This window comes from Solanum lycopersicum, chromosome 5 (assembly GCF_036512215.1).
Source record: "Solanum lycopersicum chromosome 5, SLM_r2.1".
In the NCBI taxonomy this organism is placed as follows: Eukaryota; Viridiplantae; Streptophyta; class Magnoliopsida; order Solanales; family Solanaceae; genus Solanum; species Solanum lycopersicum.
Genome location: NC_090804.1, coordinates 16,070,219 through 16,092,250, shown reverse-complemented (window position 1 = coordinate 16,092,250; position 22,032 = coordinate 16,070,219). Strand labels below are relative to the sequence as shown.

The window sequence follows — 22,032 nt, the reverse complement described above, 5'->3', positions numbered from 1 at the left end:
CATTGTTGACAGTCCTCAATTAATTTTTCAACGACAAATATCTTTAAAATGGGTCGACCCTCATCTTCCAAATTAGTGTGCAAACTAATTTAATTTTTAATCCTGAAGGGGGTTGCCTTTTGATTTTTACCTCAATATGCACCTATGTGATGACATCTTCAATTCACAATCAAAGCATGTACCACTATTGCAAAAATATAAGTAGCAATTAGTGCAACAACTATTAAAATAGATGCATCAATTGTTATAACATGTCTAATAACTGGATCAATTTTATCACTTATTGTATTTGTTTTACGAAGAAGTGTTCTCTTTTCTTTCAAGCATAATAATAATATTAACCACAAGAACAACAATAATATCAGCAACACAATACAAGAAGGAAGAAGTAGAAGAAGAGAAGAGAAGACATCAAAAAAAAAAAATGCGAAATAGATAGTTGAGAAGAGGCGACCATTTCTTTTTCTTTTTCTTTTTTAATAATTTTTTAGGGCATTAGGATTTTATATAATATTGGGTCAAAATGTTAAAAAAAATTATTGAAAAAATTTATCATCCTTAATTAAAATCTCACATGTGTTTTGTTTACGAAAAATTATCTGTTTGACCAACAAGTGTTATGGTAGAGTGATAAATACTCTTTCATCTTTAACTAAGATATTCTTCTGTTCGAGTTTCCTTGGGTATAGAATCGAACGCTTTATCTTAATGTGAAATTTTGAGCTGAATTTATTAGAACTCCAATTAGGGTACCATACACGGATACGATATGCCAAAAAAAATTATTCATCTGTTTCAAAAAGATTGATCTCCTTTCTTTTTAGTCTGTTTCGAAAAGAATGAATGTTTTTTAACATATTGATCTCATTTTTTCACATTACATGTTTAAGGCTACAAGATTAAAATTTTTGTACATTTAACATAACTTTAATTTAGAACCACGATATAATTTTTTTTCTTAAACTCCGTGTCAAGTCAAATTAGATCATTCTTTGTAAAACATAGGGAATAATAATTTAGGAAAAATTACATGGATGAATGTGTTTTAATAAATAATTACTTATTTTTGAGCGATATTTTATATTTATTACTATTAATAGCAATATTATGTTAAATGTGCAATATTTATTAGAAGTGAATTGAATATGCAATGTATATATGTATTATAACTATTCTTAAAAATATATTATGGTTGTTTGGTAAAAAGTTGACATTTTGTATTATAAATATATATTAAAATGTGTGATAAATGTATTATCGATCCATAAACCTTATCTAATATGTGAATAATATATTTTTTTTGCAATATGAAATAAAAGTTTATTATAAATATATTAAAAGTGATAAAACGAAGAAAAATATTATTTCTATAAAAGATAAAGATTTTTTATTTTTGATATATTTATGTAAGTTCCCAATAATTTATGGATTCGGTTGTGGTGGGCATGTCGGGGTGAGAGAATGACGTCTAATCCAATTGTTACGATGTCACAACTCACGAGACACTCCGAGGCCACCCCTCTCCCTTAACGCTTTATATTCTTCAATCAAACCCCATTCTTTCTTTCTTCTTTTACTGTTGAAATCAAATCACCTTTTGCTCCTAGAGTTACTTCAGATTTTGGTTCTTGATCCAAAATTATATACATTACTTGTTATTCCATACCCTCATTCTTTTTTGGGTTTGGGTTTGGGTTTGTGGGTATCTGGTAGATCCTCTCGAGATTTACTTTTCTATTTTTGTTTTTTCTTAATGTATCAATCCTAATTTTTTATATATAGGAATTGCTTCTTGCTGTATAGGTCTATTCCTGTTATTGATCGTAATATGAATGGACATTATGGAAATTCAAGAGCAAGCTCGAGTTCTCCCTCTAGTTTGAATAGCAGTTCACAAGGTACTGAGGATGATCATGCCATTGCGAAAATCTTGGCGGAAGAAGAAGAAATTGCTTCGAGGTATGGGGGCAAGCTTGGGAACAGACTCTCTCATTTGGACTCAATCCCGGTACAATCATATTTGCTTGTACTAGACAGGTTTTCTATGTATATGACATAGTTTCAATATTGTCATGTACATGTTGTTAATTATCAAGAATTTTGCGAGTGTTTGTCTATCATCTGTATTAATGAGGCAGTGATTCAGTGCGTGCTTTAATTCTTGAAATAATAATATGCTACTAACCATCATATTCTGCTTATAATCTTATTGTCTTTGCAGCACACTCCAAGGGTTATTGGGCAGATACCTGATCCTAATGATGCCACACTTGACCACGGGAGGCTATCTGGCAGGTTGTGTATCACTTACTTAATGTATCATAGCCCTTCAGCTTGACAATTTATCCTGAAACCACAATTTGAAATGGAGAAGCCAGATGTATGACGTCGGGGACTCTAATTTTCCAATTTTATTTGGTTTCATATAATTTAAACAGGTTTATTCAAATAGTTAAAATGAAAAGCTGATGCAATCCTCGAAAATATATGGCCCATCGCTTGTACAGTTTTTACGGTTTTTCTCTACAATATATTGTTCTCCGGACTATTTATTTGTGATCTGTAGTTGACATCATAATGTATGGAAAAAACCATGAGTTATAATCTTACGTATGTTTGATACCCCGCAGCAAGGAGTTAATTAAGGAGGAAGGATATTACTTTATCTCTGTACTAATTTGGTATTGTCAGTAAGGATTTTTCCTTTTTATGTGTAATGTTAGCTGTCATTCAGGTTGGCAGCATATGGCCTTGCTGAGTTTCAAATTCAAGGAGATGGAAATTGCCAGGTTTATTCTCTTTTGACTAGTCTACAAGCCATTGCTGCACTTGACATACATGTGTTCTATTTGTGACTATTTGCTTTGACTTATTGAACAGTTTCGAGCCCTTGCAGATCAGTTGTATCATAATCCAGAGTATCATAAGCATGTGAGGAAGGAGGTTGTCAAACAGGTACGGGTACATTAAATTTTTAATAAATTTTCCTATCATCTCATTATGATGTGTTATAGATCAAGGTGTTACCAAGCCTACAATCATTTTGTTCGAGGATTGTTTTTCACTAGGATCATCACATATTACAGCTTAGGTTCTCTTCACATTTTTATAAGATTATTAGATTAACCAAAAAAAAAGATACAATTGTCGCTTTGAGGGTTATATGTACCTGAAGTCTATGTTGTGCGGAATCTTCATTTTTGCCGGCGAACCCGTCCCCACGCGGGCGCTGGGTGCGTGTCGGATTCGGTCAATCCGATCTGGACACTTTGACCAAAGCCGAGAAAAGATTTGGGGAAAAAGAAATTAGTTTCTGGCGACGTCTTCCGAGGAGACGTGGAGTACTTTTTAAGATGAAGCTTGAAAAAGTTAAAGAGGATAAAATTGAAAAAGTACCTGAAACTTAAAAAAGTACATAGAAAAAAGAGGAGTTTTTTCTTGAAAATTACATAGCTTTTTTATCTTTTCTTGAAGAAATAGCCTCTTCAGTTTTTCTTGAAAAAAAAAACTAGAGGAAGGGTTTCTCTAGATATGTGTTTCCTTTCAATTATAAAATTAATTATACTTTTAATGTTTATTATATTCTCGTTCTTCTTTCACAATTATACTTCTTTTATTTTGTTTGCAATAATACCAAAATATGCAATTAATTATTATGTATATTTCATAAATATTTTGTGATATTTTATTATATATAATTAGAATATCTTTATACTTATATTTTTATAAAATTGAAATTTTTTAGCCGTATCCCCGCACCCATATCAATACTCGAATTCGCACCGCCTAATCTTAAAATTTAGATTTCCCGAATCTGACTTTCGGATTTGCATCAGTCTCGGATACCCGCACCCGAGTCCAAGCAACTTAGCTTGAAGTATAATTCGCAACTCAATAATATTGTAGCTTTTTTTCTTTCTGTATATCAAGATTGAATTAAACACCGTAGGCTCTCTTTATCACAATTACCTACCACAAGCATAAGGGCGACTGAAATTCGGACAATGCCAGTTTTGCTAGAGTTCAGTGTTGACACTTGCAAGGTTCTTTACGAAGCTTGTGTTTGATAGCAATACCAAGAACGAAAGGTTGAGATATGTAGTTAAGGAAGAGATGAAATAACAAGTAATGCCTTGTCATTGATGTTGATGGACTTGGTTTAGTAGAAGTGAATAAAGCCTATCATCATTGTCTAAACAGACCAAGATTTTTTCGCTTCAATAACATGTAGATCAAGTTCTAGTCTGAGAAGCAATATGTGGAATATATGCAAGAAATCCTCACCTCTCATGACACAAGTCTCAATCTAAGTGGATCAATTCTACTCTTTGATAGACATGTAATACGAACTACAACATAATACAAAGCTTAATACGGAGTCACTACTTTGAGCTTAGGTGTGAGAAACTTTGTTATTTCAGTGGTATTCAAAACTGATATAAAAATACTACTCAAGTTCATGCCCACATATGCTAGTATCAACCAAGTCCGAAAGTATTTCTTCTCTCTCCTTTAGTACTACCAAAAAATAAAAAAAATGTAAAAACTTACCCTGTTCAAGTTACATCCCTCATAAAAAAACCGAAGCATAAAGAAAAACTGTGAGAATTATCAACTACCTAATAAGAAGAACAAAAAAGCATCCAAGCAATCTCCTTACCCCGTACATAAAATGTGCATTATCCTCAATGCATGCTATAAATAACGTGGGTAAAATAAACTCCCTGAAAGGCCAAATGCCGAAACATTTGCAGCTTAGGGGATACTCAGACTTCTCCCAACATGACATAATTCTTTATACGGGAACCCTACACTTAGTTTCACTTTGCAGCTTGCTTTTGCATACTTCTAATGACTTTACTTCCTTGCACATACTTCTACAAAAACAAAAAAACATAATACTACAAAAAATACAATGATATATAAATATGTAAAGAAAATGATAAGATTTGGTTGCCTCCCAACTAATGAATAATTTAATGCAGCAACACGGTGCTAACACTTTTACCAGTTCTACTTTCCACTTTGAAGATACAAATTGATCCCTCAATTTTGCATCATGGGCGGTGGTAAAGGTTTTAGAGGACCATATAATGAACATTACATATTGCACTTCTTGGCCTTAAGTGAGGGACAACAATTTTTACTTTTATGATGTGGCAAAGTTTAGAATGTAAGAGTCTCTCAACTAATCTATACACTTCTCCATAGGTTCGAATGGCTTGTTTCTCATGTCCCCACCTAAACATAACCTACAAAAATGTTTAGAATGAGGTCTAACACGCATCATTAAAATGTTTACATCCCTCAATCTTTTTATTCAACTCAATGTGCAAATTATGGATATCTAAGCCAAATTGGTGCATCTCTTGTCTGAGCTTAGTTCTTCCTTCCATCAAATGTTTCGCCTCTTTGGAAGACCACCATGGACAAACCCATGCAAGCTTATTACTCCCTGTGTCCCATCTTATGTGGAAACATTTGAATGGTTACGGAGTTTTAAGAAATAAATAAAGACTTTGAAATGTTTACCAAATTTCCCTTAAAAAAAAGTCAAAAAGTAGACTCACTTTTCTCTCTCCTCATAAAGGTATTGGAGTACTATTTTTAAAATTTAGTGGGACCAACAAGGGTAAAAGAAAAATTGTACCTTTAAGTACTTACCATATAAGGAAAAGGGATATTCTTTTTGGGACTGACCAAAAAGGAAATTTTGCCACATAAAATGGGACGGAGGAAGTAGTTGAGCTTGTTCTGTTAGCCAAGATTGACTCACTATCTCTGCTTCTTCATAACTTTCTTCTTGCGGTACCTCGTTCTCTTCGTCTGCATGGTGTTCGTCATGGGTATTGGGTATTAGCTAAACCTGTAACTTGTAGATAATTATAACTTTTAGTCTTAGCTTGCATTGCCACTCATCCCCATGGCTTTCCTATTTTATGTGTTTTGCTCCAATATTTGCTTCATCATATCACTAAGCCGAGCATCATGTTCCGCATCTTCCACTTCATTACTCTGGTTAATATCACAAAAAAGAGGAGAATTATAATAAAGGATTGGGGAAAAGGAATAAGACACTCCAATCAAAGAAAATATGCGCAAATTTTGCTCCTGAAAAAAATGATGACAAATTATATTTAAGTAAGTACCCATTAATTACTCGATGAATTTACATTTCGAGATGCCATTTCAAGAAGGATAAAGAATACTATAGAAAACAAATATATATACAAAAATAAAAAAATTAAATTGGACTAGACCAAAACAAGTCTAATTTTGAAAATAGTTAATTTCTAAGTCTGGAAATTGATGCCAAAAACATGTCGCGCACACATAAGACATGCGGTCTTAAAGTAATAAAGTGACTAAAAGTCAAATGTCGAACCCATAGTGACTTGTGATTAACTGACAACTAAATTAATTTAATGTGAATTATCTTAACAATAAATAAAATCCGAACTTATAATTATAAACTAGCTAAAATAAAAAGAAAATTACTAATGACCTTTAACCAAGAAAGAGTGTATGTTATCAATGAGGTAAAATCATTCCAGGGAAATGGGCTATCTAACAATGGTGTTATTGATTTAACTAATTAATTTATTATGATTATTGATTGGCATGGTTAATTTTACTCGCAATTTTCTGTCGATTAATTGTGCGTCTATTCAAGTTAACCTAATTCTCTATGTCTAGCAGAAAAGAATTAACGATATTGCATTTTTATATCTCCTTGTATATCTATCAAGCAACACAATAAGCTATGTTTAGCCTAATCAAGAATTCGCTCCCTCCTATTAGGCGAATACACTCTAATCAACCGTATGGAATAATTTATGTTGTCCTGCTCAATTATAGATACATGAATAGTATTCACTGTTAGCTATGCAACAAAGTAATTAAGAACGCTATTGAACAGCTGACCAGTGAGATACTAATTAATTGAAAACAATATTCAAATAATAACGTTTACAACCCCCTAGAACGAGAAATTTAGCTCCACATAGACATGGGCGAAATACCACAAATCATCCAAAGAATAACACAAAAGGAATAATATGGTGAAGAAAAGGTAAAACTCAATTAACTCCATCTCCACGTCAGCTCCAAACTCTGTCTACGTCAAAAGTCTTTTTCTTTTTCTTTTTCAAAATGTGTTTGTGGACTATTTATAGGTGTAGGAAAAGTCCCAAATGAAATAACTGAGTCCAAAATGAGTTCAAGAAAATTAGAATCTAGGTTGCCTTGCGTGCTGCCTAGGAACAAATTTCCAGTGTAATCTTTGCTGCATGTTTTATTGCTTGTCTTTTTTTCATTGTTGCCTTTACATCGGAGGACAAGGACAATAATTAAGCTCCCTCCTCCCCCCAATTTTACTTAAAATCTCTTCATCTTCTCACACCGTTTTATTTCTACACAAAAAATATAATAGTAAGCATAAAACAATATAATCACTACTTAAAAGCCAATAAAAAGTTCTAAAATGTGAGAAAATTAATGCCTAAATATATCCATTTTAGACCTATCACCAATCAAGTGTCTGAAACTCAATCCAAACCTGTTGGAATCACCCAATCACCGATCCCAGGTTTTCTTGACAAAATGTTGACAGTGTTCAACTAAAATTGCCAAACTTAACCAGAAACTCAACCAATAATCCAATTCACTCATGAGCACCTGGGGATCTATACAAAACATTCAATGAAGTCATTAATCACCATCTGTACCTATTGGAGCCGTCATAACTCAAACTCCAAACTTCTTAACCAAAATGTTGGCTTTGGTTAAACTTTCCAAATGGAAAATTCTAAACTTTCAAAGATGAAAATCTTCACAAATGCATCTGATCGCATCGGAATTGTGCCATCCATCCCCACATGTCGTAAACAACATAATGAAACTGTAGGAAAAGTTAAACTGGGTAAACTGATTGAAAAGTGCAAAACGACCATGCGGGGGTTGTTACATGTTTGAATCATTTGGTGCCGAAATTTAGATGAAATTGAGTTTATTAGCTTATGCAAAAAGAGGCCTGGTTTAATGTTATCTGATGTTTTAACACACGCAGCAGGAAGCATATGTCATTTTGCAGAAGCCAACAGGGTACTGCCAAGAAATGAAGAAACCTAAACAACTGGAATAAAATCCTATACTCGAGAAGAAAACGAAAAGTCGGAAGAAAAAAGTGGCAGTCGTTCTTTTTGTAAAAATGAGTTATGGCTTTTAAAAGTTGAAAAAAATCTGTACTTGTGGCTTTACATAAACCCTGATTAAAGAAATGCACAAAGCCCTCCTTTTTCTCAAAGAGCTTAAAACATTGCTCAATTCTATAGATATGAAATCTGTCCCATATGAGGTCAAATTGGTAACCTAATGTCTGGCTGAGTAGAGCATTCAAGAGTGGGATGACCCATATGACATAATTACAGGCCGGGGACAAGATAATACTGATACTAATGGTTAGATATTGTTAATTGATGGGATAGTGAATGCAGTGAAATGTAGAAGTTATCTGAGGAAGAAAGCCTGAAAATTTTTGATAGTTAAAAGAGAGAGAAATTCGGGGGTTGCAAGGAGTGACTAAGAATTTTGTTGGAGTCTCTTAAGCTAGTTCGTGATCTTGTTAAACGGGTATTTGTGATATATGATTGCGAAATCAAGTTTGTTTTAGAAATCAAGAGGAGGTGAGACATAAGTAAGTTTTCGAGAATGACAAAATTGATATTTGCGATCCCTGTGTTAGTTTAGTTCTTAATGTTCATTTTTTAATGTCATATCCTCAAACCTTAATGTTCAGTTTTTTCTTACCATATCCTCGAGCCTCAATCTTTAAATGGTCCTTCAACTATTCAGTATAAAATCAAGTTTATTTTCTGGGGCATTTTGAGGATAATGTTTTTGCTTTTTTGGATTTTGTCAGCCCTTAGCGAGTGGAATGTACTGGAGCTATATCATTTTCTGTACTCATGTTGTTTCCTCTGAATACTGGTTAAAAGAATAGAACAATAACCTGATAAAAAAAGTTAAACTGAAAAGTGAAAAGAAACTATATTGTACTTTTGTTATAGGTTCTATGTGATTTAAGTTTTTCCCTTCAAAATCTATCCAAAATCATTCCAATGGCGTAGTTGGAGGATATTAAAAATCAAAAGTTAAACATTGAGAACACCATAAGAATGAACTGAATATTGGGTGCTAAGATGGCACACCACAAGCATTATGGATCAATTTGATGATCTTCTTGAAAGTTGTTTACTAGATAGTCTCTAAGCTTCAACTTATAATTCACTTTGATCCAGGAAATTAGGATATCAACCTTTGCCATTGTTCAATTAGAGAATAAGAATGATTTCAACCCTATTAAGTCCCAATTTGGCTACTACTTTGTTATCGTTGTCCTAAACTCCTACTGCAGTGCACGTACCTGTACCTGTTTGATTTTGACATTCATTCTAGTATAAGGACCAACTTTTCTTCCTAGAGTGTATACCACATGAATATGATTTTAGATGTATTGAGTTCAGGAAATTGGTGAAAATCTGTGCTGCTATTAATATCAACTGTACATTGGATTGGATAATAATTGTCTTGCGACTTGCATCTTGTTAAGTCAATTAGTCATAGAGCAATTTTTTGTGACGATATTTCATGGTTAGTATGAGGTTTTGTTTTTTCTTTGAGTTTTGCTTGTGTTTTTCTTTCAAAGGATTGCTACTTATTTACAAAGTTGGTACTGAAAATAACATTTTGTTTTTCATTATAATTTGGAATATTCTTTTAAGACTTAAAATTATGAGAGTGACCTGGTGGCTCGGAATGATGCCCCATCGATATGATCCTTTGTGACTCCAAATCACATTTAAGTACTAATTTATATAATCTATATGTGCTTATTCTTGTTTCTTCCTCTCTACCTTCACAAGGTAAGAGTAAGGTCTGGTACATATCACCCTCCCTAGTCCCCACTTGTTGGATGACACTGGGTATGTTGTTGTTGTGCTTATCCTGGTTTCTAATCTGTTTCAGCTAAAGCATTTCAGAAAGTTTTATGAAAGTTATGTTCCCATGAAATACAAAAGCTACCTGAAGAAGATGAAGAGGTGAAAACTAGTTTCCATCTATTGCTTACATAAAGAAGACCAGATAGACAATTAACTAGCTATTTCTTGTTCAAGCCAGGTTGAGGGAATGGGGAGATCATATCACTCTCCAAGCAGCTGCAGATCAAGTAAGTAAGAGAGTGTCTTTCTTTCTCAACTTGCTTTAGTGGCATAATTCAATGCATGTGTAGGCAGTGTAGATCATTATAAGGCATCTTAAAACTAAGAATATGCTCTATAATATATAAGATGTGTACACCTGCCCTACTTCAAATATATTTGTTTTGGTGGGCTTCAATTCATACAGTTTCTATATGTTCCCTATTAACATTGACTCGGAATTTTCAGAGGAAATCCTGTTAGATGAGCAAACACATAGTTTTGTTATAAGAATGAAATCCTCTTAGACAAGCGAAAAGGAATTCAGTAAGTTGCCTGATAAAACTTTCAGTAAGGATTAATCCTGTTGGATGAGCAAAAATGAGTTCCAATAGCTCTCTAAAGTCTAAACTAGGAATGGAATCAAGGTGCAGCTATGGTATCAAAGCAAAGCAGTGAGAGACTAGTCAAAAGTGTTAGAAGTGAGCACTAACTCCTATGTGGAACTATGCTACCACATGCTGGTAGAAGTTACATCCACAACCCAAAGCGGGCCGCCTCTATGATATTGCTAGTATCTTTTTTTGGGTTTCTTTGGCTGTTTGGTTTTCAATTCTATTCCTAATTATTTGAATTAACTTAACATTGTTTTGGTCTTTTCTAAATTAAGGAAATAGGATCTAGGATAGAGCTTTCTAATGTTGTCTTTGGTATTGAATGGCTAGCCGTCATAGTGGAGTGTTGTTTTTGGTTCATCATTCAATCAACCCAAATTGATCTTTTTAATATTGTGAGCTTCTTGTTTTACTTGTTCAGTTCTATTTGAAAATTTATAACAACGGCTCATACAACACTAATGTGAAAGTCTTTGATATCTCAATTGTCAAATTAGAAGACATGCATACGTAGCTTTTAGGGAGAAGGGCCAAAATTATCCCTAGACTATTCAAAATAGATTAACTTTACCCTGTTACATTTATGGCTCAAAATGCCTACAACTGGCCAAATAGCTCAAAAATATCCTCACCACTAATGTGAGTCTTTGATATGAATGATTGACTTCATATATGCAAATACCGCAGAATCTAAGATGCCTCTACTTAAAATAAAAAATGTACAACTATCATATGGTCGGGATAGGGCCCCGACTTACCCATAATCATAGAATATATACAGGAAACAGTCCTAGACACATCCTAGCTCCAAGTAGAAGTGGAGCTCACCACATGTATAGCTGAGAGGAACAGTGCCTAGTGGGATGGTCTGCTAACCAGTGCGCCATATTATGCATTTATGTAAATGTAGTGCCCTCGACCATAGCGACACAAGTACGTATAAAATATGACATATATGTCAAATGGACAAAATAACAAGTAAAAAAGTAAGGACGCTCTAGTGAATAGGATATCAAATATGAGGAAGTGAAGATCATCAACACTTTGTGAAACCATAACCATGACAAATTATCAGCTCGTTATTCAAATGTCTTAAGATATTTCATTAGCAAGTGTCCAAATAATAGTTTATACCTGTGGAGTACAATATCTTATATCATTGCAAAAAGCACAAAAAGGCTCTAAGGTCCGTGGGGGCTTTAAGCATAAAGCGCAAATAAATCGTGGACTTTGATAAAAAAGGTGCCAAGGGGAGAAAATACAAATATATATATTAGTCCAAGACAAATAATTATAATCATGAATGGCAAATATATGACCAAAGAAATTGAAAAAAAATTATGATAAAGTGAAATATCAATTGTTTAGTGTCGCTTCTTCGTAAGAAGCTCATTGATGACGACATTGAAGCGCACATAAAGCGAGCGAAGCACTCAACACGTTTTTAGCCTAGCTTTAGGGCTTAAGCGCGCCTTTGATAGCACTGATTTCACGTGATCAAATGAATGGATAAGCCTAAAGGGGTCGTCTTTAGCACATGTGTAGCATATATCAATTAGAAGTGGTTTAGTCTCATTAATTTTGTAGCACTTGAAGGTACGCCTGTAGTGGCACACAAGTGATCTACAAACGCTTGACATGTATGCGGCAGCCAAGGCTGCAGTGTGATAATACACTCCCAAGCGCATACCTACAAAAAATAAAATTAAGAATTTTTGTTTTATCATAATAAAACTTAGTACATTATAAAATTCACATACCTGCACTTAAGAAAGAAAACCACAAACATCACTTGAAGAGTCCATTGATGCACGACATAGACAATAGTACAATTACGATAGTGCAACTGCTCCTTAAGCTTGTGTTGGCATTGCGTCTAAGTCACGCATGTCAATCAAATAATGTGAACTAAATTTACACCTAGACTTGTCGAGAAATATTCTTCTCCTGCTCAACCAAAACAAGTACAATCTAACTCTTTGTTGCACCTTTAGTTCCATCGAATCATTAGCAATTTCATATAAATTATTGTTATATCATATATGTAATTATAAATAGATGCGCCGTGCGCCTTGTTAGTCAACGTCTTGTGAATGCAGAGGAATTTATTCCCTTGCCTCTAAAATGTATGCAAGCAAGGGAATAAATTGTACAGGTAAGGCGTGGGGCTGATACCACCTTGCAACGCGTGATGCCCTGCATGCCTTTAGCAATGGGAATTAACGGCCCCTTAACAATTGTAGTGAGGCGCGGGTGGTACATGCCTTAGCTGTTTTGATTTGTTTGTATATTTATTAGCATCTTTTAGGCTCTAGATTCTAGGATATTGTACCGATATTTTCTATCCATATTTTCTTCATGGGGAAAGAATAACCAAAGAAGTCAATTCCCAAACTATAATGTTGAAAATAAATGTAAGTTATATGGTAGATGTTAATAGATTAATATGTCTAGATTTGTTATATTTTATTAGAATATTGTAAAATATTTTCCCTACTTGTATTAGATTAGGACTCTTTATATAAGGGAAATTAAAACAAAAGCTAGAATAAAGTCATGATTCAGGCACATATTTTTTATCCTTGCTCTCAAAAGTTCATGCGTTCCATTCCTTCCGAATAGTCTACCATAATTTATGCATATTTTTTCAACTCTATTTAGATATTTGAATTAATTTTAGCCGAATCCTCGCTTCCCATATCCATACCTAGATCCATTCTACTCCCGAATCTTAAAATTTAGATCATGAAGGATCCAACCTCTAATATGTACTTGTATCAGACACCCGCACCCGAGTCCGAGCAACTTAGCCTCTGAAAGATGTAAAGAAATGATATTACATCTTCCAAGTTTTATTAGCCTCTGAATAACTAGGTAAGTTTGGACATTATCTGCCTAAAGGATATCTAGACTCTTGATTTCTGAGAACTGCTTTACCCATTTTTTGTTTCTTGTGCTGCTTATCTCTCCTATATATATGTTTTTTTTCCTTTTCGGGGTGGGCCACTGTGATGGTGTTGTAACTCTTCGTCTGTTGAATTTTGATTGCAGTATGGAGTAAAAATATGTTTGGTCACTTCTTTTCGCGAAAATGGCTACATTGAGATTCTTCCTAAGGACATACAGCCTTCTAGAGGTATGTTCATACATCTCTGTCATGTATGCACAAAAACACCCACACATGCATGCATACATTCGTATGTGAATTAGTACACATACTTACCTAAAGTGCTACCAAGCTGCTACTACCAAGAGACATAATCCTATGCAAAATAAACTAATAGGATGATGTTTTCTGATTGATAGTACTTTTGTTGTACCATAGTAAATAAATGTTTCTCCTGTAGAAATTCAAATTTAGATCATGTTTATGGATGTTCTTTAGCTGATTCTCTTTAAATAGGCAAACATCTGTGTTTGTGGTCTTCTAGAGAAAACTAATTGAAATGTTCAAGTAACCTTGGCTAGGTTCAATAAGGAACATTGTTTGTTTCAAATTCGTTTTTCAACTTACTATGAAGAACGATGTAGTAGTCGAGCAAATTCACATGTACTGAACATAAAAATAGCACTGCTTTATACTTTAGTTTGTGTTCTCAATTTGTAATAGGTGTTGATTTTTTCTCTTCTTTGTATCTTTGTACATTTAACAACTTGGTCTTTATTTTTAGAATTGTGGCTGAGTTTCTGGAGTGAAGTGCACTACAATTCTCTATACGTAATTGGAGGTACACCAGTCTTGTTCTCTGAGGCAGATCCAAAATTTAAACTTAATGGGTTCAACCTTTGTCTCTTACAACTAAATCTAATACTTTTTGAATTATGCGTTCGTAACTAAATATTTTTCACATATTTATTCAATGTTGTCATAACTGGTAGGTTCAATTGTACCCGTTTGAATCCATATTCTACCCACCTCTGCCACTTGTACTTCCATTCTTCCTTAAATAATTGGTCTTGACTATCATTGATTGCTGATATATTGGGTATCTTCTTATCTTGATGTGCAACAGAGGTGCCTGCTAGAGTGCGCAGAAAGAAGCATTGGCTTTTTTGAGGCTTTCACCAGTTAAAGTATTGAGACTTACATTTGGGTGTAATGCCTTGATGAAACACATTATACATGGAGGATGTCCAAGATTCGAGTCGATCTGTGTGGAGTACTCTACTGCACTCATTACTCTTTACTCTTTTCCGACGATTACTGAGTACTTGATAGTGGACGCGACTATATCAACAATCTTTATATATGCATTTTTAGTATTTACATAAATGTGTAACTGCAACTGGTCTATGCCTGGATATCTGAAAAGGGTTACGACCAGCATAGAAATAGTCCAATTAGGAATCATTGTAACATATAATGAGCTGCATAGTTATAGAGAATTCAAATGGGGTCTTGTTTAAGATTGAGGGTAATGAACATATATAGTTTGAATACAAATACATAAGAGCTCACTATCCTCAGTGTATTAGTAGTATTTAATTAGCTAGTTGGTACATAGCATAGCCATCTCATAATTTATAAGGAATATGTACTTTCAGGATAATCTTTATTTATATTATATGTTCCTTATAGTTTTTCTTTTATCTGCAGTTGCACTTTATTCCTTTAGATTCGCACCTCTAGGGCCTCCATTTGGGCAGTGGGGGTGGAGATGCTCCCTATGTAGGATTTTTCGATGTGGAGTCTTTTATTTAAGGATGGCAAATGCACTTTGTTGCTCCCTTTTTTTTCTTTGGGTATCTAGTACCTATATTGGAGGTTGATGAATTAGGATTGGCTATGCGTAGGGTATTAGGGTCCATATTCAGGGATTAAATTAGAGATCTTTATTTAAGGGATGACAAATGCGCTTTTTTATCCTCTTTTAATGTATTTTCATTGGGTCTTTGGTATCTTCATTGGAGGCTGACCAATCTGGTTTTGTGCCCCATTTAAGAGGAAACTGCTTCCGACCAGGAAAAATTTTTATACTTAAAATTCAAACCTGAAACCTTTGGATGAATGAGAAGCAGGTTTATTCTTTCACTTATTTTATTGGACAAGTCTCATTGCCAATGAACATCACGTGGCTTTCCTTTAATTCAGCCAAACGGTTTGATTTGCCCAAAGGAATAAAGTGCATCTGCTGATAGAAGACTCCCTTAATTGAAAGGATTTCTCCCGTAGCCTTTATAATTTGAAAATGCACCTTTATTGGTTAACCTCCCTTTGTTGTTGTTAAAAGCATTTTTAGATATTATAAATATCTATAAATTAACAAATGAGCTTTTTACTTTACATGGGGGAGGGAGTAGAAATAAAAAAAAAAGGGGAAGGGGATGCTATACTGATAATGAGGTTTTAACCTTAGGAGTAGTTTGATTGTTCGTTAGGGTTTTGCTGTGGTTATTAGTATCGTGGAGATAAAAATGAATAATTTTTTTTTGGAATATTTTGTTTGTTGTAATGAAAATTCAATATGCATTATAATTTTTAAAATAGAATATTTATCCGCAATTCACGATAAAAGAAAATCATTAAAGTAAGGTAAGACAAGGTAAATATATTATGTTTGTGTCACGACCGGGGAGCATCTCCTAGGCGTAACTGACGGCTTCGTCCTCAAAGAGACCTTAGACACCTTATCATACATCATTGCATTTCATAGGTAAATAAAACATAAAAAAATTAAAACTTTATATAGACTTCTCATTTATTGAAAATAGTCTACAATCGTATCTATTATAGGAGTACAAGATTTGGGATATAGCCCTTATAACATTGCTAAATATCTCATAAGAGAATACAACATAGTCTTTACAATATAAGAAATAGAATAAAGTCTTTAGACTAATCAAATAACATGAACTATAATGGTAGGCTTTGTCCTCGGATTTGAGAACTCACCTACTTTGGAATCTATCCAAGATTCTTGAAATATGGCCTTCAAACTCTTCAATGGCCCGAACCTACATAATTGTAGAAATAGAGAGAATATGAGTTAGTAAAACCACATGTACTGAGTATGAATATATGCAAATAAACCATTTGAAGACATGCACAAAGGGACATTTGAGCATAAACATGCCAAGTTCACTTTGAAAGCCTTTTTATGTACATTTCAAGAACATATACAAGTCCATACCTAAAGAACAATAAGACATATTCATATTCATGTTCAAGAGTAACATCATAACAAAGCCGTAATCAACATATCATGTTCTAGAGTCCTATTCATCAATACATCACAAGATTTCACTCATAACCCCAATCCAAGTCCACTAGTGCAATGTATATGTGAAGCCCCATAACCCCACATAAACCAAGTAAACTAGCAAAGAGATCATAAGCATTGCTTTACCTCATATAACCTCATAATCAGTGTAGTGAACATCATACTTTACAATTTAGACCAACATCATATAATAAGAACATCACATACATGTACGTTATTTATACATAAAATATCCATCCTAGAACTCCCCTCAACGTCCACTTGTGCAATGTATAGGTAAAGTCACATACCCTTACCTACACTAGCACCCCTTAAGTAGTCCTAGTTAGTGTTCATCTACTTACTTCCATTCATTCATTTTACTTTCGGGAAACTTCACCATAACCGACATTAGACCATTTGAGCAAAACATGGAATCCGGTGTCAACCCCTCACGCCAAAAGGAGGGCATCCTACTTGCCAAGGTAGGACATCAACATCATCGTAGCATCTAGGTGGATCCACTAGCTAGGTTTCCTAAGGAACTAGGAGATTGTTGTTAGAAACCCTCTTTATACTAATTAGCATTGTAGTTTCCACCTCATGAGAACATCGAGTGAACCTCCCTTCCTTGTGAATGAACACCTCTCATTGTCAAGTTCACTCGGTGCCAAGATGAATTCCCTATTTCAAGAACCTTTATGTCTTTCTTAAACATTAGTTCATAAGATAGGTCCTAGGGGATTAACCCCTTATATAGCATTTACAACTCATAGGTCATTTGATGAGAATGTCCTTTTATCAAAACCAACATTTGTGAGATCATTACTTCATAACATAGTCATATGATGTATATGAGATTTTCCTCCAATTCCACGTAGTAACACCTATCATCATTGCACAATTCATCACATTCATAACATGATCATACCTTCAAAGCTTCATCATTCACACTTCAATTTACAAACATTACCAAGGATAACCAACAATAACATAATAACAATATTAGTTCACGACCTTGAAGGTCTTACCAATTGCCTCCATGCAATCCATTCAAGACTCAATTCCTAATTAATGGTATATGCCCATCAATCCATTACCCTCATCATACAATATCCGATTATACAAGAACACTCCTAATTTCATTATCCCTAACCATCAATTTACATAATTCAAAGATTAGGGGTAGGGTTAGGGGAAGAGAGACATCCATGGATTCTTCAAGAAATAGATCAAAACCCAACAATCCATGACAACAAATAGTCCATGAATGTAATAACATGATTAACAAAAGTCTAACAATGGATACATTCATCACTTCCAATCAATTCATAAGCAAGATCAAAGATTTGGGGAAATTGGGGGAAGAACATAGATCTAACAAAATCTCAATTAAACCACATCAATTTCCCACTAATACACACTTAATTAACCCTAAGCAATCACAATTTGTCATGATTAACCATCAATTTCTTATTTAGAAGGAAACCTATTTGTAGAGAAAACCCTTGAATTTGGGTGATTTTGAAATTATCTTTTAATGGACCTCTAGGGGAAAAGGAATCCTCAGAGTGAAAGAATCCATATCTTGATGAAGACATTAACTATAAATTTGAGCAAAAAACTTGGAAGATTGGTCTTCTTCTTCAAGCTCCAATGGTCTTCAGTTAGGGGTGTGCAAAAATCGAACCAACCAGTATATCAAACCAAAAAAATATATTATTGGGTTATTGTTATTGGGTTGTTGGGTTATTGGGTTTCTAGTGGGTTTATAAAAAAATTTATTGGGTAAATCGATAACCGAATAAGACGGTAATAATTTAGTACTTTACACTTCCTAATTATTGAATATTAATAATTTAATATATAACTAGACACTTTAACTATTTCAAATTATTAGTACTCTACCCACTTCACACTAGGACATTTTACTAGTCTTTACTGTTACTCAAAACCTAAAGTCTAAATTTGTAAGGGTTTGCAATTGTAGTTATTTGATTTTAGTTTTAGTTTTAGTCTTGTTGGACTATTTAATTTGATTTTGGTTTTAGTGATATGTAATTATCGCCTTTGTACTATATTTTCTCTTATTGATACAATTTTTCATTATTTTTCTTGTTTGACTATATCAAATAATTTAGAGAAGTGAGAAGTCATATAATATTTTATGAACATTTTCTTATTGGGTAATCGAAAACTGATAAAGAGTATCTTATTTGTTTGTTATTAGGTTATCGTATTTAAAAACCAAAAACCAATAAATCGAACCAATAATATATAAAACCGAATCGAACTGACCAATGGACACCCCTATCTTTAATAGAGGTTGGGTAGAGAGAGAATTTTAGAAGAAGTGAGAGTGATTTGGATTTCAATTTGGGGATTTGATTTTGTTGGGTAAATATGGTGTAAAACTAATTTAAAATCAATGTATAACCCTCTCCTAAAATACCTAAATACCCCTCACTTAATTTGACATTTTAATGAAGTCAAACTTGACTTTTAATTTTAGAATTTTCATCAAGAAACAAGTCCGCGTCGCGGAGTTGTTCTCACAAGATTTCTAAAATAATTTTGAGATAGTAGAATCCGCGATGCGGGCAAACATTGTGGTCCTTGGTGAACCATGTCCGCAACGTGGACTGGTTTCATGTGTGAACAACTGCCTGCTGCCTTGGGCAGCTTGTTGACCAATAGTCGGGCCCTCCTCAAGGACCCCTTGGGTGGTCCTTGGAGGTTAGACCTGGACGTTTTGACCCTCTAAATATTATTTATCAATCTAATTTTTTTCTAAAAGTTTTAGACTTCATACTACACTCTCAAACCTTCACAATAGCTATGGACATCTACTACTTCAATTTCACTAGTTTTCGAACGTCATGGTCGTCCCTTGATAATTAGGCTCTAATACTAAATCAAGTTGATAACCTTTATCTAGGTCTGGAATTATCATTGTTCCCTACGTGAGGCTCTAGTATAGATCATAGAAATTTCAGGGCGTTACATTATCCCCCCCTTAGGAACATTGTCCCCGAATGACACCTTAATTCTTTTTTAGGAAAAGAAAAAGACTCAATACTAGCAATGCAACAACAACTTAATGAGTCACAACTCATAGGAGGAATTCTAAACTCCTTTCAACATATACTTATGACATTAAAACATAGGAACTAAACCCACAATTTATCACATATAAGAGCTCACCATTTTATATAACATAATGAGGAACTACCTTCTCCATTTCAATATGAGGATAGTGGGACTTCATGTCGGCCTCGGCTTCCCATGTTTCACCCTCAACTAAATGGTTTCTCCATAGGACTTTTACGGAGGCAACCTCTTTTTCATTAATTTTTTGACTTGAAGATCTAAGATCTCCATCGGAACCTCTTCATAAGAAAGGTTCTCATTCACCCCTAAACCTTCCACCGGGGGAATAGATACCGGATCACCTATACATTTCTTGAGCATAGAGACATGAAATACCGGGTGAACTGACGCTAATTTATTTAGTAACATCTACTCATATGCAACTTTTCTGACCCGCTTCAATATCTCATAAGGGCCACATACCGGGGACTAAGTTTCCCCTCTTTACCAAACACCATCACTCCTTTCATGGGTGAAATCTTCAAGTAGACCCAATCACCTATATAAAACTCAAGGTCTCTCCTTCTATTGTCGACATAAGATTTTTGCCGACTGTAGGTTGTTTTCAACCTATCCCTTAGTATCCAAAATTTTTCCATGGTCTCATAAACTATATCGGGGCCAAGGAGTTCAAATTCACCAACCTCAAACCACCCTACCGAAGACCAACACCTCCTACTGTAGAGTGCTTCAAATGGTGCCATAGAGATGTTGACACCCTATTTTGACCCTCCTCGATAGTAATTTTATAGATTTCAAACAATGTAAAGTAGTTAATTTTATAGATTTCAAAAATATACATAATATTAGATAAAATAAAATAATAATAATAAATAAATATTAGCTTACGTAAGGTTTTGACATGATTATATTAGTTTAGCTAATATATGGGGCTCGCATATTTATTCATATAATTATTATAGTTTACCAATGTTTTTAATGGAAAATAATAGTAATATTTTGGTTTTGATATAAATATTTTCTTAATTATCTTAGCCTATATTTTGAATCTTTATTTTATATTTAGATTAATTTTATTTTTGTTAACCTTAAGAATCTTGTTAATCAATCATATTAATTCGTCTTCTATTAAATTCTAGTTTCATTAAATTGGTAGCATCTTTGACCAAAAGAAATATTGGGCCAATTAAAATCCAAGGCCCAAATAAAATCCACGTTTGCTCCAATCCCATGCCCAATTAATTAATTCATCAGCCTATTTTAGCTGAACATCTCTGAGTCCTTCCCAACTCATTAACCCGATTTCGGGCCTTTCATTTCAAAACTAGCTCATTTTAAAGAAACCCCAAACCAATGGCCCATCCTTTCTTTTGTTACCTCCAATCCAGCCCATTATTTAATACCCCCTCCCCCCCTTTAAAAAAAAAAAAGAAACAAGATCCCTTTAAACTGACCCACTCCTCTTACCTTTTCCCAAAGAAAGGAACGCAGCCACACAATGAACAGGAAGAAGAACATGAAGCAGCAATGCTGCAGATCCAAAGTCCATGCGACTTCGGTGGAGAAGCAATCCAAGTCGTGTGTGATCAATTCCGAACGGTGAGGGCGAGAGCAACGGAATAATTGTGAGAAGCAGACCCGTACGCTGCATCATTTATTCCTTTCTCAATGTCTCTTTCTCTTATACGAATTTCTGCAGGTGTTGGTCACGATTCCATCCTTGTAACTCAAGATGAGGACACGTCACCCATCCAGTACGCCAAATTGATCTCGTCCCTCCACCTCGCCTCTTCCCCATTCCATTTTTGGCATCAAAATGGATATTCCTTCAGCTTTAGGGATAAGGTTTGGAGGTTTGAATTACATTAAAAAAAAACAATTTTCCCTATGCCTTGTCGAGAATTTCCCCCGCTATCCCTCACCCTAATTTTGTTTCTATATATACCCCCTTCCTCAGCAGTTGGGGTTGGGGAAAAAAAAATTGGCTGAATTTCGTGAGATAATCTTGGAGAAAGATTGGAAAATTTTCTTTTGAGTCGTGTTTTTTGGCGATTAACAAAGGAGAGAAAAGAAAAATAAAAAAAGAAAAAAAAGATTGGAAAGCGGATTTAAATCTTAGTTGGTAAA

General features: G+C 34.2%; 1 protein-coding gene across 4 annotated transcripts; it reads left to right on the top strand.

The window, feature by feature from the left end:
* Positions 1-1,432: 1,432 nt before the first annotated feature.
* Positions 1,433-15,184, top strand: LOC101252879 (OVARIAN TUMOR DOMAIN-containing deubiquitinating enzyme 11-like). 4 transcript variants are annotated; one of them, XM_010322728.4, is made up of 10 exons: positions 1,433-1,709; positions 1,804-2,008; positions 2,222-2,295; positions 2,735-2,789; positions 2,881-2,955; positions 10,027-10,100; positions 10,180-10,228; positions 13,646-13,730; positions 14,266-14,322; positions 14,608-15,184. In XM_010322728.4, the coding sequence occupies exons 2-10, from the start codon at positions 1,829-1,831 to the stop codon at positions 14,649-14,651; spliced, it is 693 nt and encodes a 230-aa protein (XP_010321030.2). In that variant the 5' UTR covers positions 1,433-1,709; positions 1,804-1,828; the 3' UTR covers positions 14,652-15,184. The 4 variants fall into 4 exon arrangements, 3 of the variants coding, with proteins under 3 accessions (XP_010321030.2, XP_010321032.2, XP_069154044.1); XR_011221188.1 differs by having other exon boundaries at positions 1,437-2,008; positions 10,180-10,232; XM_010322730.4 differs by lacking the exon at positions 14,266-14,322 and having other exon boundaries at positions 1,439-2,008; positions 14,608-15,055.
* The last annotated feature ends 6,848 nt before the right edge of the window (positions 15,185-22,032 follow it).

Bases quoted from the DNA above. Each gene is read 5' to 3' on its own strand.
- LOC101252879 (XM_010322728.4), top strand. From the start codon at position 1,829: ATGAATGGACATTATGGAAATTCAAGAGCAAGCTCGAGTTCTCCCTCT. The intron at 2,790-2,880 runs GTTTATTCTCTT...CTTATTGAACAG, and splicing joins AAGGAGATGGAAATTGCCAG to TTTCGAGCCCTTGCAGATCA. The intron at 14,323-14,607 runs GTACACCAGTCT...GATGTGCAACAG, and splicing joins TTCTCTATACGTAATTGGAG to AGGTGCCTGCTAGAGTGCGC.